The sequence below is a fragment of the Chiloscyllium plagiosum genome, unplaced genomic scaffold (assembly GCF_037043375.1).
Source record: "Chiloscyllium plagiosum isolate Xiang-an unplaced genomic scaffold, Cpla_swu_hap1 HiC_scaffold_2, whole genome shotgun sequence".
Lineage (NCBI taxonomy): Eukaryota > Metazoa > Chordata > Chondrichthyes > Orectolobiformes > Hemiscylliidae > Chiloscyllium > Chiloscyllium plagiosum.
In genome coordinates this window covers 34,151,652-34,177,004 of record NW_028270140.1, presented here as the reverse complement: position 1 = coordinate 34,177,004, position 25,353 = coordinate 34,151,652, and the positions used below count along the sequence as shown (strand labels likewise).

The 25,353-nt window shown below is 38.9% G+C and overlaps 1 protein-coding gene across 1 annotated transcript in view; it reads right to left on the bottom strand.

Moving 5' to 3' along the window:
• Positions 1 to 25,353, bottom strand: part of aco1 (aconitase 1, soluble) — a 78,357-nt gene that overhangs the window by 33,593 nt on the left and 19,411 nt on the right. Inside the window, exons 2-9 of the mRNA XM_043716283.2 lie at positions 20,337 to 20,468; positions 16,508 to 16,676; positions 13,370 to 13,507; positions 8,112 to 8,181; positions 7,031 to 7,214; positions 4,197 to 4,336; positions 3,392 to 3,563; positions 736 to 836 (exon numbers count right to left, since the gene is read on the bottom strand). Coding sequence (XP_043572218.1) covers positions 736 to 836; positions 3,392 to 3,563; positions 4,197 to 4,336; positions 7,031 to 7,214; positions 8,112 to 8,181; positions 13,370 to 13,507; positions 16,508 to 16,676; positions 20,337 to 20,445 — 1,083 coding nt within the window. The 5' untranslated portion in view covers positions 20,446 to 20,468. The remainder of the gene's footprint in view (positions 1 to 735; positions 837 to 3,391; positions 3,564 to 4,196; positions 4,337 to 7,030; positions 7,215 to 8,111; positions 8,182 to 13,369; positions 13,508 to 16,507; positions 16,677 to 20,336; positions 20,469 to 25,353) is intronic.

The following is a 25,353-nucleotide window of genomic DNA, read 5'->3' as shown; positions in this document are numbered from 1 at the left end:
AAATTTTATTACCTAGTAATCTGGACAGAAAATAATAAAATACCAACATTAAAACATAAACACAAATACAGGTAATAAGCTTAAAATGAGAAAAAAGATGGATAAAAGCAAATTACTGCGGATGCTGGAATCTGAAACCAAAAGAGAAAATGCTGGAAAGTCTCAGCAGGTCCAGCACCATCTGTAAGGAGAGAAAAGAGCTGACATGTCGAGTCTAACTGATCCTTTGTCAAAGCGGGGGGAATGTACAAATAGCTGCCAGAAAGCAGAGGCAGTTTCATCAGCTGAATTAATACCCACAGTTTAGAAATCAAAGGCAAGTGTGGAATCTTGGAACAAAAAAAGGAATAACGCACAAACAAAAGTAAAAGCAAGTGAGGTTGAAGTCTTAGGCCCTTGAGCGTTCAACGCAAGTTCACAACAGTTTAGCTGCTGACTTATTTCCTCAATAGTAATGAATTTGTAGAATTCTGGAGTTCTTCATTACAAGTACACAACTATGAAGCATCAAGACATCCTCAGGACATAACGTGCATTCATACAGTGCCTTTTAATCCTTTTGTCCTCCCCAATCACACCACACTGTAACTTCATCTCTCATCTCTAAAGCCTGTATAACCATTGACTTGAAAGACTTGGGATGAACTTCCCATAGTATACATATAGTAGATCCCAAAGATTTACAATTTGGCAAGAAGGTTTCTTCGCACCTGGAACACACAAGAATCATCTTACCTGTGTAAACTCTGGATCCTGGGATGAATCACTGAAATCCCTGAACAATCCAACTGTTTTTAGATATTTTTCAATGTAGTTCAGCTTATTTTCGTCTCGACCTTAAACAAGTAAAAGAAAATACAAAGAATGAAGTAAATATGATTGCTTTATTTAATGAAAGAATATCTTTCAGCAGTTAAAACAAATATTGGTTTCGAAACAGGAGAGGAAACCCTAGTTTTAATAAGCAAAGGTTCCACAACAGAAATCTTGCAATGAAAAAGACTAACTATATACACTTATAAGGTCCTGGGAAGCGTTGCTAAACAAAGAGACCTTGAAGTGCAGTTCCTTGAAAGTTGAGCCACAGGTAGATAGGAAGTGAAGGTGGTGCTTGGTATGCTTTCCTTTATTGGATAGAGCATCGAGTACAGGAGTTGGGAGGTCATGTTGGGGCTGTACAGGACATTTGCTAGGCCACTTTTGGAATACTGTGTGCAATTCTAGTCTCCTTCCTATGGGAAGGATACTGTGAAACTTGAAAGCTCTCAGAAAATATTTACAAGGATGTTGCCAGGGTTGAAGGATTTGAGCTACAGGCAGAGGCTGAATAGCCTGGGGCTGTTTTCCCTGGAGTGCCAGAGGCTGCGGGGTGACCTTATAGAGCTTTATAAAATCATGAGGGGCATGGATAGGATAAATAGACAAGGTCTTTTCCTTGGGGTGGGGAGTCCAGAACTAGAGGTTATACGTTTAGGGTGTGAGGGGAAAAATATAAAAGGGACCAAAAGGGCAACATTTTCCACACAGAGGGTGGTGTATGTACGGAATGCGTTGCCAGAGGAAGTGGTGGAGAATGGTACAATTGCAACATTTAAAAGGCATCTGGATGGGTATATGAATAAGAAGAATTTAGAGGGATGTAGGCCAAGTGCTGGAAAATGGGACAAGATTAGGTTAAGATATCTGGTCTGCATGGATGAGTTGGATCGAAGGGTCTGTTTCCGTGCTGCAAAGAAAAAAGAAATCTGTATAACAGTTGGTATTGCTGTGATTAAGTACCTTCACCAACAGCTATTCAAAGTTTTCTCAAGACCATACAATTTTCAATGTTCTTCTTTAAATATTAGATTGCAACTCACAATCATGCTGCACTGGGAACAAAAAGCGCTCTCTTTGCTGTGTTGGTTGCCAGCCAATCAGATCCCAAGCTTCTGCAAATGCCACTCTAACCAGCGACCAGAGAATCCAGCAGCACAGTGATTCATCCTTCAGAATCTCTTTGCTGAGGTGTGGGGAGAGGGTTATGGGGAATGAAAGCTTACAGGAAATGAAGGCCCACAGAGGAAAGACAGCACTTGCGTGATGGAAAATTTTATGTACTAAATATTACGTACTAAAATCTAAGTACCATTGCACCAGAACACTATCCTGGCAAGTTGTTTTAATCCTCGTTTGCAGGAGTCTAAAGTTCCACTTTAGATACCACGCACAAGAGAAATCTATCTAATATCCTGGAACAACTCTTAACACTCTACAACACTTAAACAAATTTTTATTCTGTTTCCAATGTTGCTATTTTCTGGTGTTTAGTTTGTAAAAATAGATTGCTCAGTTTCTCGACAGTACGACTGCGACCATGCATCAGAAGCATAAATTGCCAAGGGCTTCAACATGTCCAAATTGCAACAGGCTTCTATATAGGTGTATAGCACTCATTCCCCACAGTCAACGGTTTTCTGGTTTTATTTTAAAGAAAAAAACTCTGTACAGAACTTTATCAAACTGGAGTATCTTTAAACAATCCAAGTTATGAGGACCTAGAAGCCATAGTAGTTTTGACTTGGCAAATGTAACAAGGATGTGGAGGTGCCAATATTGGACGGGGGTGGGCAAAGTCAGAAGTCACATGATACCAGGTTATAGTCCAACCAGTTTATTTGAAATCACAAGCTTTCAGAGTAAAGGGCTGTGCTCCAACAGCTTGAGAGATTTCAAATAAATCTGTTGGATTATAACCTGGTGTCATGTGACTTCTGAAAACATAAGGGGCAGAAAAGTTACTTCTGATAAGGTGGCATGATGCAGGCTTGCAGTACTATGGATGAAAGAATCATCAATAACTCTCACAACAAATTTGAATAAAGGAAAATACTGTAAGATTGTAACGCCAGGATTCCCCCGGAAGAGAACTCCAGAGAGCAACGCTGCACAAGGATCAAACCCAGGACACATTCAGAGACAGAGTGTTGGTTGAAATTATGGCAAAATTCTAACATTAATCAGGTAATATAGCTAGTGTGGGTGGGAGGTTTAATTTACCTGAGGGGTCTTATTTTGGTTGCTAGATGCAATAAAGTTGAAATTTGATTATCTGCAAAAAGTTTTTTCAAAGTTGCTGAATTAAATATAGCTTGTCTAACTTACATACAACTTCAAGGGGAGAAAATTTATATGTACTCTGGAGAAAGATTAGTCATAGAGACAATTTAACGAACTCTCAACAGCCAACACAGGCACAATATACTAAAATGCCTCGTACTGTAGCTTCCACAGATGGGCAAAAATCAATTCTTCAGCATTGTTGATGCATTATTAAAGGATAGCTGATGAATAGTTGCGACATACTCATATTAATTATAAATGCACATTGCAATAGATTCCAAATTCATACCTGTTTGCTCCAAGTACTTCATACTGATTTTATCAACAGGAAAGAAAGCTGCTGTTGCCCCATACTCAGGACACATGTTGGCAATAGTTGCTCGATCAGCAATGGATAATCGCACCACTCCTGGTCCAAAGAATTCAACAAATTTGCCCACAACCCCAACTTGGCGAAGGTGCTTTAAAGGAAAATTAAAAATGAAAACTGTTTCAACATGTAAGTTAATAATCTTTGTTAACAATAGCTTCATTGATTTGAAGTTGCTGAAGAACTAGATAAGATATCTATGAGACACAGGATTTGTTATTATCCGGAAGGGAATGATTTGATTAGGGACAGTCAACACGGGTTTGTGAAGGGTAGGTCGTGCTTAATTAATCTAATTGAGCTCTTTGAGAAGATGACAAAACAGGTGGATGAAGGTAAAATGGTTGGTGTGGTGTAAAGCGTTTGGTAAGGTTCCATATGGTAGGCTATTGCACAAAATACGGAGTTTTGGGATTGAAGGTGATTTAGCGAACTGGATCAGAAATTGGCTAGCTGAAAAAACAAGAGGGTAGTTGATGGGAAACGTTAGTAGACTAGCCGACATTAAGGGCATTTAAATGGGCATTGGACATACATGCGAATAATAATGAAACTGTGTAGGTTAGATGGGCAACAGATTAATTTCACAGGTCGGTACAACATTGAGGGCTGTAACATTCTATGTTCTATGCTAGATTAAGAATTTGTGGAAATTGAAAACATAAAAACATTTATAGTTGATTTTATAAAAATGAACGCAAATTAGGACTTTACATGTACTTACTTTTGTAACTGTGAGGACTATATCTGTTGATGTTACCAAGGAGTGTGGGCTTCCTACCAATTTATAACCAACCACCTCTGGAAGAACCATGCTGATTGGTTGGCCCAACATCACTGCCTCAGCCTCAATGCCACCCACACCTGTGAAGGAAACAATATTCACATTATTAGTGGGACCCAGAATGGCAAACATGGCTGGTGCTAGGATAATGGTGTTTCAGAATATCATGGGTTCAAATCTGACTTCAGAAAATCAAACAAAAATCTAGGCCGACTCTCCCAGTGCAGAACTAAAGAAATGCTGATTGTCGTGGGTGCCATTTTTTCCAGAAAAGATATAAACTCAAATGTCATCCACCATCTCAAGTAGACGTAAAATATCCCATGGCCTGATGCTGAAGAAAACTAGAGGAGTCCTCCCTGATGTCTTGGTCAATATTTATCGCTCAAGCAAGACCTTAGCTAAAACAGGAATCAAAGTCATGTTGGGGTTATTGAACCACAAGCTAACCAAATAGAAAACTGAGTTAACTGGCCCCATATATTTCAGGATGTACCAGTCTAAAATATGTTCAGAGTGAACTATAAATTAGGCAACTTAAATCAGAGTATCAATTAAACTGAGGAGAAAGTGAGGACTGCAGATGCTGGAGATCAGAGCTGAAAATGTGTTGCTGGAAAAGTGCAGGTCAGGCAGCATCCAAGGAATAGGAGAATCGACGTTTCTTCAGGAATTCCTGAAGAAGGGCTTATGCCCGAAACGTCGATTCTCCTGTTCCTTGGATGCTGCCTGACCTGCTGCGCTTTTCCAGCAACACATTTTCAGCAGTATCAATTAAACTGGCTTAGAATAACAATAAACAGATGGCTTAAAATTGAATGCATTCTCAGGTCCCCTCAACATGTGCTGGAATAGGTAATCACATGCTGCCGTGGTTTAAAAGAAAAGAATGCACAACAAATTACGCGTTATACACCAGGTTTCCTGACACATGATCCTAACAGGCAAGGATCCACATAACAGTACAACTGGAAAGTATACTTGTTAATGACCAAACATGGGTTGAATGGATTAGTTCAATATTTTATTCTGTTGAAAGGAAGAAAGTTTTACATGCTTGCAAAATCTATGACACATACAAAGACCCAATGTTTGATTAGTGGGGCGGCACTTTTGTGTTGAGGAATTGACTGAAATACTTGAGATTTTATTTAAGCAAGTAGGTTCTTAGAATGAAACCAAATATTGCCGACACTAAGGGCATTTAAATGGGCAATTGAGCATTATTTTGTAAACTTGTGTAAAACCTTGTCATGACTTTTTTTTCCATACCTGCAACTTGAGCAAGTAGAATCGTCACAAGGTTTAGGTCTACTGCAAATGTTCTCTTTTGGACAGTAGTCTCATGTGCAGTCTGCACATCTTGCATTCAGGTCCTCACGTTTTTTTTTTAATTTGGAATTTTACAGCAGAGAAGCAGACTAGTCAGTGCTAATCTTTATGAGCCACAAAAATAAACATTTCTCACATTATTTTACATATGCCTTTCTCCATCTTGTACATATCTAGCTTTACCTTAAATACATTTATACTATTTATCTCAAAATTATGTACTTACATAACACCTTTAGCATTATAAACTTTGCAGCTTCACAAAAGTTTCAAACATAATCTGACAACAAGCCAGATAAGGAAATACCAGGAAAATAGAAAGAGGTAGGCTTTAAGGAACTCTCAAAGGAGGAGCAAGAGATAGGGATGCAGAGAAATTTAGGGAAGAAATTCCAGAGGTAAAGGGCTGAACGCTTGATTGCCAACGAGCAAAGGAGGAATGGCCTACAGATGAAAAAACTTAACCCCACCCTGCAACCGGAGCTGGATATGTTTTATACTTAAACATGTGCACATTTCCCAGCCCTCCTCTTGGTCTTACCGCAGTGAGCAAAGGCCTGATGTGCATTAAGGTGCTTAATGGTCATGAGAACAGGTACAAACAAACCTGACTTACTATAACTCAAAAGTCTTTTCTTGATAGATGAGAAAATATTAATGAATCATGCACCTTTATTCTTGTATGGGATGCTTATTTGTTTTGGCATTCTCCCTCTTTATAAACAACTCCCTATGAGAACTTTGCTTGCATGTCCATATCTAAGTCTCACAATCAGTTTTAAAAGTAACTTGCCTGCCCTGCCAATGTCTCTTTTTCCCTATATTTGTGCTCACAACTTGTAAGTTGGTTCCACTCATTTTCTTTTCTTTCACTGCTTTACCATTAGGTCAGTTAATAACTAGCTACACTTCCAGTCCAAATACAATGTCTCAAGAGACACCCAATGAACAGGTCACCTGCAAAACTAAGCAGCTGGGGTGCGCTGCACAACACTGAAACAAACACTAGGTCAAATGCATTGTCTGAATTCTAATCTAAATATTCCAACTCTCCTGTTCAGTAAGTTTAATCCCTGGGGAGCTCTAATTTACTTGAAATGCTCCTACTGAGTTAACGTAGATACTTAGATCCTCCCATAAAATGACAGTTGCAACTCCTGAAGAAAGACAGAAGTGCTTAACATCCACTGGGATTTTTCTTGGTAAATGTCTTGGGTAAATTTTTACAAAGAATGGTTTTGAACTGCAGGTTGATGAATTTTCATTTTAAAATGTAGCATAATCGATTTTTAAATTAAAAATTTGAAAATTTAAGAACAATTTTGAACAATACAAAATCTGAGCAGCTTTCAAAAAGCAAAAAGAATTCATCACTTTCCTAGAACAATAATTAAATCCTAACAATAATCTCAGACAAGGCAAACATCTAGCAGGTCGCTTACCCCAGCCAAGCACACCTAGGCCATCGATCATTGTTGTGTGAGAATCCGTACCCACCAGACTGTCAGGGTAGTAACAGCCATCCTGATCAAACACCACCCTTGCCAAGTATTCCAAATTCACCTGGTGGATGATTCCTGAGCCAGGAGGAATAATCCGCATATTTCGAAAAGCTTTAGAACCCCACTTTAAAAGAAAAAAAATGCAAGAACGATTTAGATTTAACTCAACAGCACATTAAGGAGCTAAGTAATTGCTTACAATGCCTATCCCTTTAAATTAATTGCTGTGGGAAACATTGAATGCTAGAACTTCAAAATACAGATTAACCAAGTTTTGTTTTAAGGTGATTTCCTTTCTGAAGTTATCAGTACTTACTGAGTTGCATGTCCATAAGGTTGCCCTTCAAGTATGAGCACAGACAGAGTCTGACCAAGTTACTACACTGCAAAGGTATCACAGCTATAGATTGCCGTTTTCTCATCTGAAATGACTGTTTGTCAACAGAAGTTGCCGGATAGGAACAAAGAGCATGAATTTCATCAGATTTACTCCCCCACTCACTCAGCTAAGTAGGAGACTTAGCCAATTTTTACCCGACATCAATCATCTCAAAAAACTGGGAACTGGGTACTTGCTGGCTGTATGGTCCTGCTGCACATTGTCCTAATCAGTTAAGCTACTGAGAGAACAGAAGAGCATACTTTGATGCTATTTTATCAACTATCAGTATTGACTATCTGACCCAACTGCTAGGAAGCAGGAAGGAAATTCTAGGACTAGTGAAGATTATCAAAAATTTAAAACATGGTCTTTTCTCATTAAATTCTGATGTAAACATATTTGAGCATAGTTCATGAGACTTGCTATTATCCATGCTTATTCTCCATCGTGGGTGGAACTGGAAGCGTTTCAGAATTCTAGTTCTTTCCCCCCCACCTTCCTCCTTGGAGAATCTTTATTTCAGTTCACAAGGTCAAGACTAATAATTCACTAAATATTTTCTCTCTGGCACACAAAATGGTAAAAATACAATTTATTACAGAATATCTGCTAAAAGCAAACAAAAGCTAAAAGCAATACCTTCAAAAACTCAAATCTTTCTTTGTTTCTTTCAAATTCAATTTCTTGATTTTTTTGCAAGCTGTCTGGCCTGGAGGAAAGCAAAATCAGAACTAATTTAGGTTGAGCACATTTGGCACATAAATTTAGGATGACTACTGCATTTAACACAAGTATTTAATAACGTTACCATAGTTAAAGTGGGAAGGAGGATACACTTGCTGTAACATTTGAAAGGGATTTGAGAAATGGTGACCAATCACTGACAGATCTCCTCCTTTGTGACTTTACAGTGAAATAATGGAGGTCAAAGACTGATCCCATCTCAAACATGAACCCCAAATGGTACAATATAAAACACTAAATTCTGAATATTCTATTAATTTCCCAGTTACATAGACAGAATGATACTGTGGCATCTCAAATAACGCAGGTTTTTCTGTGCATAATGTTACTCAATATGACAGCATATACTTCTAGCAAAAGTTGCCAAGGGTTTAACACAGGGCTGAGAGACCCCAAGAGGAGCTGCAAGGTGATATTTAAGGGTCATGAGTTATGCCACTATGTTGCTTCACCTCCCTCCAACCTCATGTTTGCAAGCCTGCTGTCCCCTGCCCTGATCTTCCCAACCTCACACTAAACACTCTTAATTATCCATGGGATCATGACAATTTTCAGGTCTCTAAATAGGGTCATAGCAGGAGAACGTTTGAGATGCATTGGTTTTAACAGTTTAACCACATGTTCACTTAATGATTTATTGTAATTATCAAGGTTAAAATGGTTGATTTATTACGAAAAATTGGACAGATCTGACCTGTATTCCTTGAATGAAGATATTTGAGGTTTATGATTAAAGAATCTCTCTTCCCTTATTTCCTCTAATGGGTATAGTGGAAAACAAAAGATATAATCCTGAATCAAGAGGCACAGCAATCAGGAACTATATCAGAAGCACTGTTTCATCCAAAGATTGGAGGAAATCTGGAATTCTCTTTCCGTAAAACAAAATCCAACTGAGGCCAATTGAAAATTTCAAAACCGAGATTGGTAACGCATTAGGTAATGGTACCGAAGGTTACAGAACCAAGGTTAAGCGATGTGATCTAATTGAATGGGAGTTCTTAACCAGTTAATTGAAGCCACACAAAAAAAAAGTGCCTGTTGTGGAAATGTGCACAGCTCACTAGAAGATTTGTGTACCCAGTGCTGATTAACTTCAGAAAACAAATTCTATTGGATACTAGTTGCCTTATGCAACTTACACCACTACATCTTGATTCCAGAATACTAATGTTCTTTTGTAAAACCAGAATTTTCAGATTATACTCTCTCCTCTAGATCTTCAAAGGCACCAAACTAGTTAATATTTCCACAAATTTGCATCACAATACTACCTCACGCTTCACACGTCTCTACAAGACATATTTCAGGAGTGTGAAGGAATACTCAACTGTCTGGATGAGTGCAGCTCATCCAACAATAAAGAAATTTATCACTACCCAGGACAAAGCAGCCTGCTTGATTGGCACCACATCCATAAACATTCGGTCCCCCCACCACCATACACAGTAGCAGCAGTGTGTACCATTCATAAGATGCACTGCAGAAATTCACCAAGGCTCCTTAGACAGCACCTTTCAAACTCATGACCACTTCCATCTAGGACAAGGGCTGTAAATGTATAAGAACACAACCATCTGCAAGGACCTCTCCAAGCCATTTACCATCCTGACATGAAAATATATCTGTTCCTTCCGTCACTGGGTCAAATTCCTGGAACACCCTCACCTAATAGTATCATGGATCTAACTACAGCACATGGAGTGCAGTGGTTCAAGAAATCAGCTCACCAACACCTTCTCAAAGGCAACTAGGGATGGGTAATAAATGCTGGCCCAGCCAGTGACACTGACTTCCCATGAATGAATTTAAAAAATGTAATCATTTTAGTGCACAGAACCAACTTTACTTTAGTCACAGGGTTTACCCATTTCCAAATAGTCTTTTCATGCATTTTTATTGGGTAAAATTTAGTATGCCCAAGACCAAATACTAAAATCAAAATCAAATTGTTTCTCTTGCCTGATATTTCCTGGATCTTACTGACCTGCCTTAGTATTACTCAAACACCTCCAGAAGTGGGAACTTGCACCTTTATTTGGTTCGTTTGGACTCATGATACTGAACCAAGTCATAAGTGCACTGCCAGGATGGCCGAACTAACCTATTACCAGCTTTGATTACCATTCAAACGTAATTTCATCCTCTTTCTATTTCCTCTATTGTCCCACAGAAGTCTTTGATCTTTCACAGAATATTGCATACCAATGTAAACAGAAAAAGGCTTTCTCTACAAGCACATTGGAGTTTAAATTAATATTTAACAGTTGATTTTAGCACATCAAAATCTGGGATTCAAAAGGGGCAGCATAATTTCCATATCACAAGAATTGATCGACCAATAAATAACCAAAACAGCAAGAAGCTTGCTATGCATAAACTGCCTGAAACTACGTGCAAATGCTAACGCATTTAAAATGCTGGGGAAAAAAAGCTTTAATTTCAGAAAGAAGGCTGCATATGTCGATTCAAACAAGTTCTCTGATGTGATCGTAAATATAGATTAGCAGTATTCAATTTAGTCTATCAGCAGCATTCTGTAATTAAATATACATATTATCCTATTTTTCCACTTCCCCAAGGAGCCATTTGTACTTCAATACATCAAAGTGAGCCTGTTATCTGAAAAAAACTAAGTGCATAAATCAAGTCTATATTAAAAAAAGCAAAACAAGTCACGCAAATCTAAACTAAAACCACTATAAATAGATTAATGGTTTTAGGAAACAAGGCACATTTATACGAACACAAAACAGATGGCCTTTCCAAAAAAAAAGCTAAGCAAACAGCATGGGTTAGAAGAGGAAAAGCACTCAATTAATCTATAATAAAGAGGTAATGTGATAGCCTACTTTGAGAAAAAGGGGTGCCAATGCCTTGGTAACAACCAGCACAGAATCCTGTAGATCCGTACATAATTTAAACAAAAGCACCTCATGAATCAAAAATACTTCGTACATGGGTTTCGTGTAAGATAGTAATTTGCTGATCCTCGGAAACTTGAGTTTTAACACATTGAGCCCTCATTTGCAAAACTCTAACACTTGCTTAGTATGAATGCTGCAGTTAATAGAAGCATATTAATTATTGCAAGATGTAATGCGATACTTGCCTTCTTTTTCCCATGCACTTGTTTTCAACTTGTTATAAAATGAAATAATTGCAGCTACTGTATATGCAAATTAAGTTTATATGCAATTGAGTTACAAATAACTGCTGTCTTTTACTGTGAGGTTTCATGAAATACAACAGACCCAAAATTATATTTTTTTTTGTCAACTGGAATTAAGTAATCATTTTTGACTGACTTTTTAATCACTTCAGTCTCCAATAGGATCCTGTTATATGCACTTAGGGCATGTTCAGCACAATTTATAATGGAATTGTCTGCTATTACTTTTTAGGCAAAGAAAAAGAAAACAGCAGATACATCCATGCATCACTCCAGTAGCAAAAAATGTTTTACCACATTATGCTGACCTGGATTTAATTAATTGTTGACTAGCCATCATGACGATGAAATATTGGTTCCAATACTACTACATTTGAATGGGGTGTGCCATTTCCCTTGACAGGGTTCTGTCACTCAATAGGATAATGGCTGACCATCTACAGCTTCATTTTCCTGCTTTATCCCAAGAGCCCTTAATTCCTTTGGTCGCCAAGAATCTGTCAAACTTGAGCGTACTTGACAATTAGCTACCATTAACTATCCAGGACAGAAAATTCCAAAGATTCACAACCCTCAGAGTGCAGAAATATTTCTCAGATCAGCGAAAGAGCCTAATCCTTAGCCCGATACTGTCATTCCTATCCAGACGTTTCAGCTCAAGATCAACAGCCTCTCACAGCATCGACATAGTCAAGTCTTCAAGTAATTATTGAAAATAATTTAAAATCTTGCACTGCTTACACTTTGTATAACTTGATTTTCTGCTGTCACAAATGTGTTGGAACTGATTGTTTCCAATGTCCACACTTAATTTAAAGTAAAGTAGTCATATCATAACTACAGTCTAACTGGCATGTGACTTGTGCCCAGGCTGTCAACATGCTCAGGTGCTTCTCTTTCCAAATTTTCAAAATATATAATAGCCATCTCTTTGGATTTTCAGTACCCATAATTCCATCATACACTTTAGTCATTTCTTCAAGGCAAATTTTGACATCAGATTAAAATTTGATACAGTTTTCCTTCTCTTTGGAGTTAATTTGCCCTACCCAAGCTTTGCACCCTGTTAAATGCAGTATGAAAATAATTAAATTTAATGCTCTTCCTCTTTTCCAAACCACAGCATCGCAACATTTCAAATTTTGGCTATTGTTTCCACTTCAAAAAATGATCAACATGGGTAGATTCCTGATAGTATATGCTGTCTGATAAACCACCATTTTAGATCTGGACTGATCTATGAGCAAGCAATTGAACTAAAAGTTCTGCAGCACCAGCAATGCTACAAGAGGCAAAAAGTAAGGAATAATAAAGACAACTTTAAAGATGATTCATCACTGCACTGCACATTAAACATTTTTGCCAGAGTTAGATTAGGGCAAGGGACTAATTCAACCTGAGTTGAAACTTTATTGCTGGAACAGCACAGCAGGTCAGGCAGCATCCAGGGAACAGGAGATTCGACGTTTCGGGCACAGGCCCTTCTTCAGGAAGGGCCTGTGCCCGAAACGTCGAATCTCCTGTTCCCTGGATGCTGCCTGACCTGCTGTGCTGTTCCAGCAATAAAGTTTCAACTTTGATCTCCAGCATCTGCAGACCTCACTTTCTCCTCGACTAATTCAACCTGACCATTCATCTTATTATTGTCTCTGCATAGGTGTACCATTCAGAAGGATTTATGCACTCAGTAAGAGCTTTAAAAATATCAGACTTGACAGTTATTGTACTATTGGCAATAAACCTGTAAAGTTAATGAGGCCAAATGCTTTTTTCGACCCCCAAGTTTGTTGCTTTTGATCAAAATGGTACTTAAACAAAACTTAATTAGACAAGTAAAATCAAAAACTTAATTAGACAAGTAAAATCACCTTCACTCAAAACATATCTTGCTTTACAAAATTTTACAAAGCAAACCAAAATCCTTTTTGAAATGAACAACACTCAAACTGGTGATATTGGAACTTTAACCTTCACAACTTACCATCTGTTGAAATCTACTTGGATGGAGTGATCAATAACCAAATCTGCAGGACAAATTGGATTGATCTTCTCCGGATCTCCCCCCAGTTTTTTCACAGCATCTCGCATAGCAGCAAAGTCTACCACAGCAGGTACACCACTGAAGACAAAGCAAATAGTCACAGATGTCAGATGATTTTCACAGAACATGCCTGTTATAAAACCATGCCTTTACTCAAAAGGTTAGAAGATCTTTGGAATTCTCGATTGCAGAGCATGTTTTTGAATGCATTCGTCACAGGATGACAGATTTTTAGATGCTACGACCACAGTACAGAAAGGCAGAACTTAAGCCAGTGAGGTGAAAGTGACTGCTCTACTGCCCTTGACAGCAAAGCCAAGTATGGTAATAAGGTGTCTTAGCAAAACTTGAGTCAATGGGAAGTGGATCAAAACTCTAATGGTTGGAGTCATACGTAGCACAAAGGAAAATTGGAGTTCCTGGAGATCAGTCATCTCAGCATCTTCAGCTGCTCATCAGTGATTGCCCTTCCACCATAAGGTCAGAAATAGGGGTGCTCACTGACGATTGAACCATGTTCAGCACTATTCATGACTTTTGAAGTACTGAAGCAGCAAGACCTGAACTTAGACTTTAGCTGACAAGTGGCATGCAACATTCACACAACACAAGTGCCAGAAGACAACCATTAACCCCCTGCATGCAATGATATTATCCTCACTAAAATACACATTGAATAGAAACTTAACTGGACTAACCAAATCCAATCCAGCCTGAAGAAATTACTCCTTCACAGCTTGTATGGAATTTGCTCACAAATATTGGCGGTTGTGCTTTCAAGCATCTTGAAAACCTCAGATAACCATCTCAATTGAGCTTGTATTCCAATATTCAGGATTAGACCCTAACCTGTACTAATTTTCTAACCACAGACAAATCTTGAATTATGAATTCCTGACAAGTACTCAGTGGCCAACTCCCTACCATATCAACCTAGTAAACTGCTTAGCTTCTCCAGCAGTTCATACTGGATGAATGCATCCAAATTTTAAATTTTAATGAAACTTGGTGGACTGATAACTTTTTCTTTACCAAAATCACTCTAGGTTTCATGTTGTGTCAAGTCTCTCACCTGGAGTTAACCCTATTCTCAACATTGTTTAGGATGGGCAATGCTTTCCCACCAAACGCATGACTTTAAATCAATGCATCAAGAACACTGATCTGTGTAGAACAGCCTCACGTAAGTGTTGGATGCAGCAAAATAATTTTGCATTTTTAAAAATTCATTTGTAGGTCGTGGGGTCGCTGGCTGACCAGCATTTATTGTCCAATCCCAGCTGCCTTTGAGGTGCTGCTGATGAGCTGCCTACTTGCTTTCTAATCCCCATAGGGAGGGAATTCCAAGATTTTGACCCAGCGACAGTGAAGGAACAAAGATATATTTCCAAGTCAGATAGTGAGAGGCTTGGAGGGAACTTGCAGGTAATGGTGATCCTATGTATCTACTGCCCTTGTCCTTCTAGATGGATGTGGTCATGGGTTTGGAAGGTGCTGGCTGAGGATCTTTGATGAATTTCTGCTTTTAGACAGTACACACTGCTACTAAGTGCCAGTGGAGGAGGAAGTGGATATTTGTGGATGTGGTGCTAATCCAGTGGGTTGCTTTGTATTGGATGGTGTCAAACTTCTTTAGTGTTGTTGGGGCTGCGTCTATCCAGGAAAGTAGGGAGTATTCTGTCACAGTTATGAATTGTGACTTGTAGATGATGCACAAACTCAGAGTTAGGAAGTGAGTTACCCGCTGCAGTATTCTCAGCCTCTGACCTGCTCTTCTAGCCACTATGTTCACATGACGAGTCCAGTTGAGTTTCTGATCAATGGCAACCCCCAGGAGAATGATTGTAGGGATTCAGTGTGCAAATGTTACTTTCTACTTGTCAGCCCAAGCCTAAATATTGTCCGGATCTTGTTGCATTTGAATATGAACTGCTTCAGGATTTAATGAGTTGCAGATGGTACTGAACATTGTACAATCATCGGTGCACATCCTCACTTCTGACCTTATGATGGAGGGAACATCACTGATGAAGCAGCTGAAGTTGTTTGGATCCAGGATACTACCCTAAAGAACTTCTGCAGATATCCTGGAGCTGGGATGACTAACCTCCAACAACCACAACCATGTTCCTATGTACCTGATAACAGGTCATTCTGCTATTACGCGCATTTCCTCAGTGCGAATTTGTTATAACGCAATTGACATTGGATAATGTGAACTTTCTACTGAATGGGTATAGCGGTTTGCTACAGCAGATTTCTACAGTGCGATTTTCTCTAGCATGAGGTTACAGAGGAACATAGCTGCCACATTATAGCAGAACAACCTGTATGACTCTAACCAGTAGAGAGTATGCCCTGATCCCCAATGATTACAGTTTTGCTAGGGCTCCTTGATGGTCGAATGCAGTATCCCAATGTCAAGGGTTGTCACTCTCACCTCACCTCTGGAATACAGCTGTTTTGTCGATGTTCAAACCAAGGCTGTAATGAATACAGCAGCTGAATGGCCCTGGTGGGACCCAAACTGAGCATCAGTGAGCAGGTTATTGCTGAGCAGGTGCTGCTTGATTGCATGTTAAAGACATCTTCCATCACTTTACTGATGATCAAGAGTAGAATGATGGGGCAGTAATTGGCCAGATTGGATTTCTCCTGCTTTTTGTGCACAAGATATAGCTTTTAGTTCAATTGTATTATGCTTAAAGCAAACACTATACATATTTTATACATTACACAATCTGCAAATACCATCCAGAGAATGCAAAAATGAAACCAAACATGACAAAACTGATCATAAAACTTATCTTAGTAAATTGGCTAACTTTAGGTACCAGGGAATTATATTAGGAAGTGATAAAACAGGAAAGGATTGATTTGTTATGGAGATAGACGCACTGAATCAAGCTTCTGTCAATCCACTATATGAATAAGAAAACAATTTGCCCTTTGATCACAATTCTTCTTGCTAAATATAATCTGTGGATTATATTCTATAATGCACAACCATTTTTCTTTTTACAAACTGTATTCATTAGATTTCAATAATGCATTATGGAATACTGAAGCTACACTTACGTGAAATCCTGCAAGATGACACGAGCAGGTTTAAAAGGCACTTCAACACCATTGTGTTGGGTCACCTTCCAGTTCAATATGTTTTCAACATCATCTTTCTTCACAAGAAAACAGTCACAGTTTCTGACTGCTGCTTCTAGAAGTACCCGGATAGAGAATGGCAAGCGTGCTATCAAGGGAAAGAAGAGTGAATGTCATCTTAAAATAACTTAGGACAATAATTACAGAATAAAAATTGCAGAAGCAGCTGGCATAGATTTCAGAAACAGCACTGTTAAAGAAATAGTGGGGAGAGAGGAAGAGGAAAGGGGAGAACAAAAATAACTTGTATTTATACAGTACAAGTAAATACTTGTATTTACTTTAACCAAGTAAAAAAGGTGATTCACAATTTAACACACAGAGTGATATTAGGACTTGTAACCAAAGGAATATTCAAAGTAGTAAACTTTTGCACCTTAAGCGAGACAACAGGTGTAGGCAAATGGAAAGCTTTATGGAAGTAATTGCAGAGCTAAAGACCTTGGTGACTGAAGGCCACTATGGGAATGGCAAAGAAAGTGGAGGAGAATAACCAACAGGGCAGAGTTGTATCAGAAATATGATTATATCAACTAGATTCTCACTTACTTACCACAGACTATTAACATCAAATGCAGAAACACTATTCATTAAATTTACTTAAGGAAGGACCAGTTATGCTCTGCAGACAAATCAACAGCTTCTCCTCTAATAATAGCATTTGCTGTTGGTACAACTCCTGAATAACATATAGATTCTAATCAAGACCATAACATTTAGGAGCAGAATTAGGCCATTTGGCCAAAAAAGCCTGCTTCACCATTCAATCATGGTTGATATGCTTCTCCACCCCATTCTCTTGCTTTCTCACGTAAACCTTGATCCCCTTGCTACTCAAGAACTTAGCTATCTGTCTTAAATACACTCAGTGACACAACATCCACAGCCTCTGTAGCAATGACCTTCGCAGATTCACCCTCTATGGCGGAAAGAAATCCTCTTCATCTCAGTTCTAAAGGAAAGTCATCGGGTCCTAATCTCTCTTACTCGTGGAGGCAACATTTGCAGTTCTACTCTATTCAGGCCCCTCAGTTTTCTCTAAGATCCCCCTTCATCCTTCTGAAGTCCATTGAGTAGAGTTCTCAACCACTCCTCATATGCTAAGCCCTTCATCTCTGGGATATTTCTTGTAAACCTCTTTTGGACCCCCTCCAAAGCCAGCACATCTTTCCTTACCATACGGAGCTCAAAACTGCTCACAATATTCCAAATGCAGTCTGGCAGAGCTTTATATAACCTCAGCAATCTACCCCTGTTCTTGCATTCTATCCTTCACAAAATATGTTAACACTGCATTTGCCTCCCTAACTGCCAAGTGAACCTTCATGTTAACCTTAACAGAATCCTGAACTATGACTTCCACGTCCCTTTATATTTCAGATTTCCAAAGTCTTTTCCCTTTAGAAGATTGGGGAGAACGAAGGTATAGACAGAGTGCTGAATCTCACATTCTCCTCGCTTGCCCGAGACCTTCTGCAGCTGCCCTGCCTCCTCAACACTACCAGTCCCTCCACCTATCGTTGTCATCTACAAATGTAACAACAATTCTCCAAGTTCCTTTGTTCAGATTATTAAAGTGTAATGTGAATAGTTGCGGTCCTGCAGAACTCCACTGATCACCAGCTGCCATCCTGAAAAAGGCTCCTTTAGCCCTACTCTCTACCTTTTGCCAGTCAACATGCCAGTATGTAACGCCTAACACAATGGGCATAGGCTTAGCATCTATCTTTATGGCACCTTGTCAAAGGCCTTTTGGAAATCCAAGTAGATCATGTTCACTGGCTCTTTTTGTCTAAGTTGCTGATCAATTCCTCAAAGAATTTTAACAGATTTGTCAGGCATGACCTCCCCCTCACGAAGCAGTGCTGACTCAACCCTATTTCACCATGCACTTCCAAGTGCTCAGCAATCTCATCCTTAATAATGGACTCTAAAATCTTACCAATGACAAGGGTCAGGCTAACTGGCTAATAATTTCTCGTTTTCTACCTCATTGAAAACCCTGGGATATATAGTAGTCCATTTTGTCTGGGTGATTTATCCATTTCAAGCCTTTCAGCTAGCCTATCACCTTCTCCTTAGTGATAGCCACAAGACTCACCTCTGTCCCTTGACTCTCTGGAATCTCTGATATGCTACTCGCATCTTCCACCATGAAAACTGATGCAAAGTACCTATTCAGTTACTTCACCATCTGTGTTCCATATTACTACATCTCCAGCCTCATTTTCCAGCAGCACAATATCCATTCTTACATCTCCCTTACCTTTTAGATATTAAAAAAACTCCTACAATTTTTTTATATTACTAGCTGACTTGCCATCATATTTCATCTTTTCCACCCTTCCAGCTTTTTTTAATTGTCCTTGACTGGTTTTTAAAGGTTTCCCAATTTTCTGGCTTCCTATTAATCTTCTCTACATCGTATACCTTTTCTTTTGGTATTATATTGTCCCTGACTTTTCTTGTCAGCCATGGTTGCCTCCTCCTCCCCTTAGCATGTTATTCCTTGAATGAATTCTGTTGTGAATCCCAGATTATCTCCAGAAACTCCTGCTATTGCTGCTCCACCAAAAGGACTTGTGCACTGAGAACTATATAGCAATGGGATCTTTGCTCTGTGATCAATATGATAATAAATTGTGCCCCTTTGGTTATTTTCTAACAATTTAATCATTTGGATGTAGAGCATACACTTATTTTTTTAGTTTCCAACGTAAACTGGAAGCACTTGACGATTTATCTCAATAATGGCTTTATGAAAACCCTCATCCTCAAAGATTCATGGGGAATTACGAGATGATGGATGTGAGCTAACTAGTTACAAGCCTAGGTATAAAAAATATTTTTGCAACTTCCATTGCTTTTTGTTTTTCAGTTTTAGATTTCTCAGTAACTGTTGTTGTATGATGGTAGAATAAGCTCAATTTCAATGTCCTCTTGGCACCTGTCACAGCAAAGCATGAGTGAAAATAAAACCATTAACAAACATTGTTAACTGTCTACTAATTGCATGTTGAAATGTATTCAAGTGGTGGGCATTAACTGGGAAGCCATTTGTCCTCCTACATCAGGTGTCCCCAAGGACATTATGGAGCAGTGATAGTGACCCTAACTCTGGGACAGAAGGTCCAGATTCAGGTCCCACCTCATGATGTGATGTCCAAACAAGTTCATCAAAAATAATTAAAGATGCCCTTTGACTTGTTTTTTTATTTGGTTTTCAAGGATTATATGGTGCAGACTGAAACAGTGGTTGTCAGGTTTAGATATACATGTTTGTGATGTGACCTCTACAAGTAAAAGACTATGAAGTGTGTAAAACTTAGGCCCATTCCATCCATCACTGACTTTTTTCTGAAATAATTTACACCTTTTAAGCTGCAAAAGGATCCTACTATCCACATTTCAATTTGAAATGATTACACTTGCCTGTTCATTTCACAATCCATATATAAACAGTGCAATTTATAACAGTGAATGAACTATAATATGCACAGGAATATTATAATTCCTCCTCAGAAGTCAACACACTAATGCTTAAAGAACTGCAGCATTGCTTTTTTTTCCTCTTTTTGCACATCCTGAAGAGGGGGCTTGAACCATTAGCTTCCAACGTGTAGCACTCAGTAACAATTCAGTTTAAAATTTGCTGGATTCTCCAAGATTGTTAACTCAGTGGCCTTGTGCCAATCAATTCAAATACATGCATCCAGTGGATAACCGGTGATATTTTGTGCTTCCTCACCATATCTTTCATCTCCCAATTTGCACAGATTGTAGAACTTCTTTTCCTTCCTGTTAGGATCAAGGGGCTCCAAGAGGTCAGCATATGGATTGCTCATTATTTTCAACATACCCAACGGTCAAGAAGGATCACCTAAGATGTAAAAAAAATTAAAATGTTTTTGTTAAAATAAAGTTAACAAGTTAATTTTAGGACCCCAATATTAAGATGCACCACATTAGAGCCAGTGAGCATGTCACAGAGTTCCTACAGCACAGAAAGAAACCCTTCGGCCCATTGTATCCGTATTGCTCACCAAACATCCATCCATTCTAATCCCATTTTTCAACACTTGACCCACAGCCTTGCAAGCTATGGTGTTTCAAATGTTCATCTAAATACTTCTTAAATATCTTGAGGGTTTCCAATTCTACCAAATTTTTAGACAATGAGTTCCAGATATCCAAAAGCTTCTTGAAGGAAAAAATATTTCCTGAAATCTACCTGAACCTCCTACTCCTTAATGTAAAATTGCCCCCCAGTTATTAACCATTCTACTAAGGCCCTATTTATCCTAGTTCTGCCCTGCAGAACTTTTTGCAGCTCAAAACAGGTCCCCCTCTTCAAGGAAAACATCCCCAGTTTACATAGTCTCTCTTTAGAGCCGAATGGCATAACATTCCAGCCCAGGCAATAATCTGGTGAATCGCCTCTACACCCTCTCTACTGCAAACATAAATTCCAATAATGTAGCAACAAGAAATTCACAGTATACAAATTGTGGTCTAACATTATATACAACTACATCATAACCTCCTTACTCTTGCATTCAATGCCAAGACTAATAAATACAAATTTCCCACATTCCTTTTTTTAATCATCTTATCTACCTGCCATGCTGCCTTAAAAGATCATGGACATTCACACCAAAGTCCCTCCAATCCTCCTACTTCACAGGGTCCTGAAATTCAACATGTGCATACTTGCCCCACTGAAGTGTATCACCTCTCACTTTTCAGAAATAGATTTACCACTGTTCTGCCCATCTGATCAGCCCATCTATATTGTGATGTAGTCCAAGGCCTTCCCCCTCGCTATCTATCACCCCACCAATTTTCACGTCATCTGCAAACTTACTGACCATATTTCCGGTGTGTTTAGATCATTAATTTACTCTGAAAACAGCAAGGTTAAAGCACAGAACCCATGGTATACCATTGGACACAACATTCCAGTCACAAAAACACCCTTCAACCATCACTCTCTGCTTTTTGCCATTTAGTCACATTGAATCCAATTTGCCAAATTGCCCTGGATCCCATGGGCTCTTAGCACTTTCACCTCACTTTTTAGACCAGATCAAATGCACTACTCCCATCTAGTCACCTCCTTGATAAAAATTAAATTTGTTAGACATGATCTCCCCTGATGAAGTCATGCTGACTGAGTGGAGATTGATTTGGTCCCTCCATTTTTCCAATAAATTCCCCTATCACTGACATTAGACTCACTGACCATTGGAACACAACTAAAAGAATATTACAAGAGACTGGATTTAATGTAGCTTGCTCGACCCACTTCATTGCAGAAGAAAGTTGCACATTAACCTGCCAACAGTAGGAAACACACTCCCCCAACTTCCTAGTTGAAGGCAGTAATGACCAATGTAGGAAACTTGCACACCCGCAGCACGATGTTCAATACTGAGCATCAGAATTTAATCAGGGCTCAGAGATTAATTGCAAGTGGCACATTTTCCTCTGTCTTCTGAAGACTGCGAGGCAAACCGTTGTGGTTTACTGATTTTTTGGGGGGGGTTTGGTGGATGGGAAATCCTGATTTCAAAGTTCACTTAGTGCCTGATTTACCCAATAATCGTGAGGAGAGGTTACAGCTGAAAGCCACCCTTTATCACCTTGTCTCCAAAACAACTGAACCCATGTCCCACAACACCCAGTATCCCACCCTCGCTGGTCAGAGTTCAGGGATCCACCAATGATCCTGCCAGTATCTCTGGACAGGCAGGATTTCCACCTCAGGGCCCTGAATCCCAGGGAAGGGTCAAAACTGAGGGGTGGGGGTCACTGGACTCAAAACATTAACACTTTTCTCTTCATAAGTGCTGCCAGACCTGCTAAGTTTCTCCAACAAGTTCTGCTTTTGTCTCAAGGTCCAACATGGGCAGTCAAATGTCTGAAGCCCTGTCCCACAAAGGCAACGGAGGCTTCAACCAATCCTGAACAGTGAACAGGACCTGCCTGGCAACATTAAATCCCACCTATGGATTAACACGATCTGTCCTATTCTTGCACCCGCAACAAACCAAATATCATCTGTAGTATGGGTGGGTGTAGACTGGGTGACTGTTTCACAGAACACCTACATTGTGTCTGCAAAGGCCCTGAACTCCCCATTGCCTGCCACTTCAACACACCATCTTGTTTCCTGGCCAACATCTGTGTCAGGCTTGCTAGCGAAGTTCAGTGCAATCTGGAAGAATAACATCTCATTTTCCGCTTGGGACTCTCCAATCTTCTGGATTCAATATCAAGTTCAACAAATTTGGGGCTTTGGCATTTTCCCTCTACTTTGCCCCACCCTCACACACCAGGCCTTGTTATCAATGGTCTGCCATTAAACACAACTTATTGTTGGCCACTAATAGCGCCATTAGTAGCAACTCGTTCTCCTAAGCTGACTGCTTTCCACCCTTTGTCTGCCCAACTGTTTTTCTCTCGCTTTGGGCTCTATCTCCATCTATCATGTAGCCTGTATCTCCACTCTAGCTTCTTCAGAAAGAAATATTTTCCTAACTACCATGAATTCTGAAGAGGAGTCACTGGACCCAAAACATTAACTCTGCTTTCTCTCCACAGATGCTGCCAGACCTGCTGAGTTTTTCCAACAATTTCCATTTTTGTTTGATTTCCAGCATCCGCAGTTCTTTTGGTTTTTTGATCAATGGAAAAGCCATTAAGCTCCAAATAACCCGAAATGAAGCCATGTAGAGGTGTTTAGTATTATGTTCTATTCATAATTCCTTAGATAATGAAGTAGCCGCATATACATAAAGGAAGATCTGGACAAAATGCAGTCTTAAGCTGATAATGGGCAAGTAGCACAAAATAGACAGTTATAAATAGTAAGCTGGTACTGTCAGTAAACAGATTATGGGTCCAAATTAAGAGTCATGTAGGCAGAACAAAGGAAAAACTACAAATGTTGTTTGTGGATTTTTATTGTCCTTTAATTTATCAAGGCATCATACAAAATACCAAACATACACTATTATAAACTGTACTTTCAGCAGAACATGGAACAAGAGGTAATTCAATCGTTCATGTCCATGATTCATTTAAGATCATGGCTGATCTGTATTTTTAAGCCCCATCTAATCATCTTGGTTTCATTTTTTTTTTTAATTCCATAACCCTTCTGAGTCACTGGACCCGAAACATTAACTCAGCTTTCTCTCCACAGATGCTGCCAGACCTGCTGAGTTTCTCCAGAAATTGTTGTAGTTTTGACACACCAATTGCAAGAAGATAGTTTCACATTCCACTGCCTTTTTTCATAAAGAAGTGCTTCCAGTCATTGAAGCTACGTAGACTAGCTTTAATTCTGAGGTTATACTACCTTGTTCAGAACTTTTACTGGCAGAAACACCTTTCATTTATCTTAGTCAGCAGAGCTGAATAAACATCCTGGTATTGAATCTGATGCTTATAATTGACTGTGTGCCCATTCTAATCTTTAAAGTCTGTATCAACTAGATGTAGATTTCTCCAGTAGTGGAAGAGGCTTAGTCACTAATAAATCCAACTAGGAATTCAGAAGCCTCTTTCGCCAAAAGGTGGTGAGTGTGAAATTTACTATTTGTATAGATTTTTGGTCTTGGTTTCGAGATGCATGCAATCCCACATTAACATATCAAAGCAATTCTCACAATGATATATCAAATGAATTAATTGTAAGGGAATATACACAATTATGTTAAACTTGTTAAGGATCATGCTTTAAAAAACACAAGTTCAGTCAAATCTGTATAAAACATTGATAAGACCACATTTACAATACTGTGAAAGTTCTGTACATTAAAAACATCAGCAAAAACTTGACAGATGAAATGTAATGTGGGGAAAATGTGAGATTATGCACTTAGGCAAGAAAAATAGAGCAGTTAAATATTATTTAAACAGAGAGTGACTGCAGAAAGCTACAAAACAAATGGATTGGGAGTCCTCATCAATGAATCACAAAAAACTAATATCAAGTTCAGTGAACAACAGAGAAAACAAATGGAATAGAAAGTGTAGGGAGGTTTGTTAAAAGTATTCAAGGCACTAATCAGACCACAGCTTGAATACTGTAAACAGTTTTGTGCCCGTTCTCTAAGGAAAGATATAATGGCTTTGGAGGCTGCCCAGATAAGGTTCACCAGGTTGCTACCAGGTATGAGGTATCATCTATGAATTTGAAGACTGGGTAATGACCAGTGAGAGGTCTTTCAAATTATAAAAGACATTTGATACAGTAGAGGTAGGGACAAATTTTCCACTTACAGACAAAATCAAAACTAGGGGACCATCTATATATCTAGCCCTAATAAATCCACTAAGGAATTTAGGAAAAATTTCTTTATCCACTGAGTAATGGAACAAATATAGTTACCACATTTCGTTGTGAAGAAAGTATTTAAGGGGAATCTTGCTAAATGCATGAGGGGAGAAAGGAATAGAAAACATGCTAATTGGATGAATTGAAGCGAGTTGGAAGAGATGAAATTTTAAACACTGAATAGGTCAGGCCATCTGTAAATCCTATCGAATTCAATATACTTCTTCAATCACATTAAACATCTCAATTATAATCACTCCTTTAATATTCTACTTCAAAGAAAGCCTAATTAATGCAATATCTACCTAATTCCTTCATATTGGCATCCAAAATTACTATGTATAAACAGAAGATGCAAGAGGCCAAGTTCAAGTCTCACCAACTCCAGGTGTGTCACAGCACACTTGAAAAGGTTAATTCA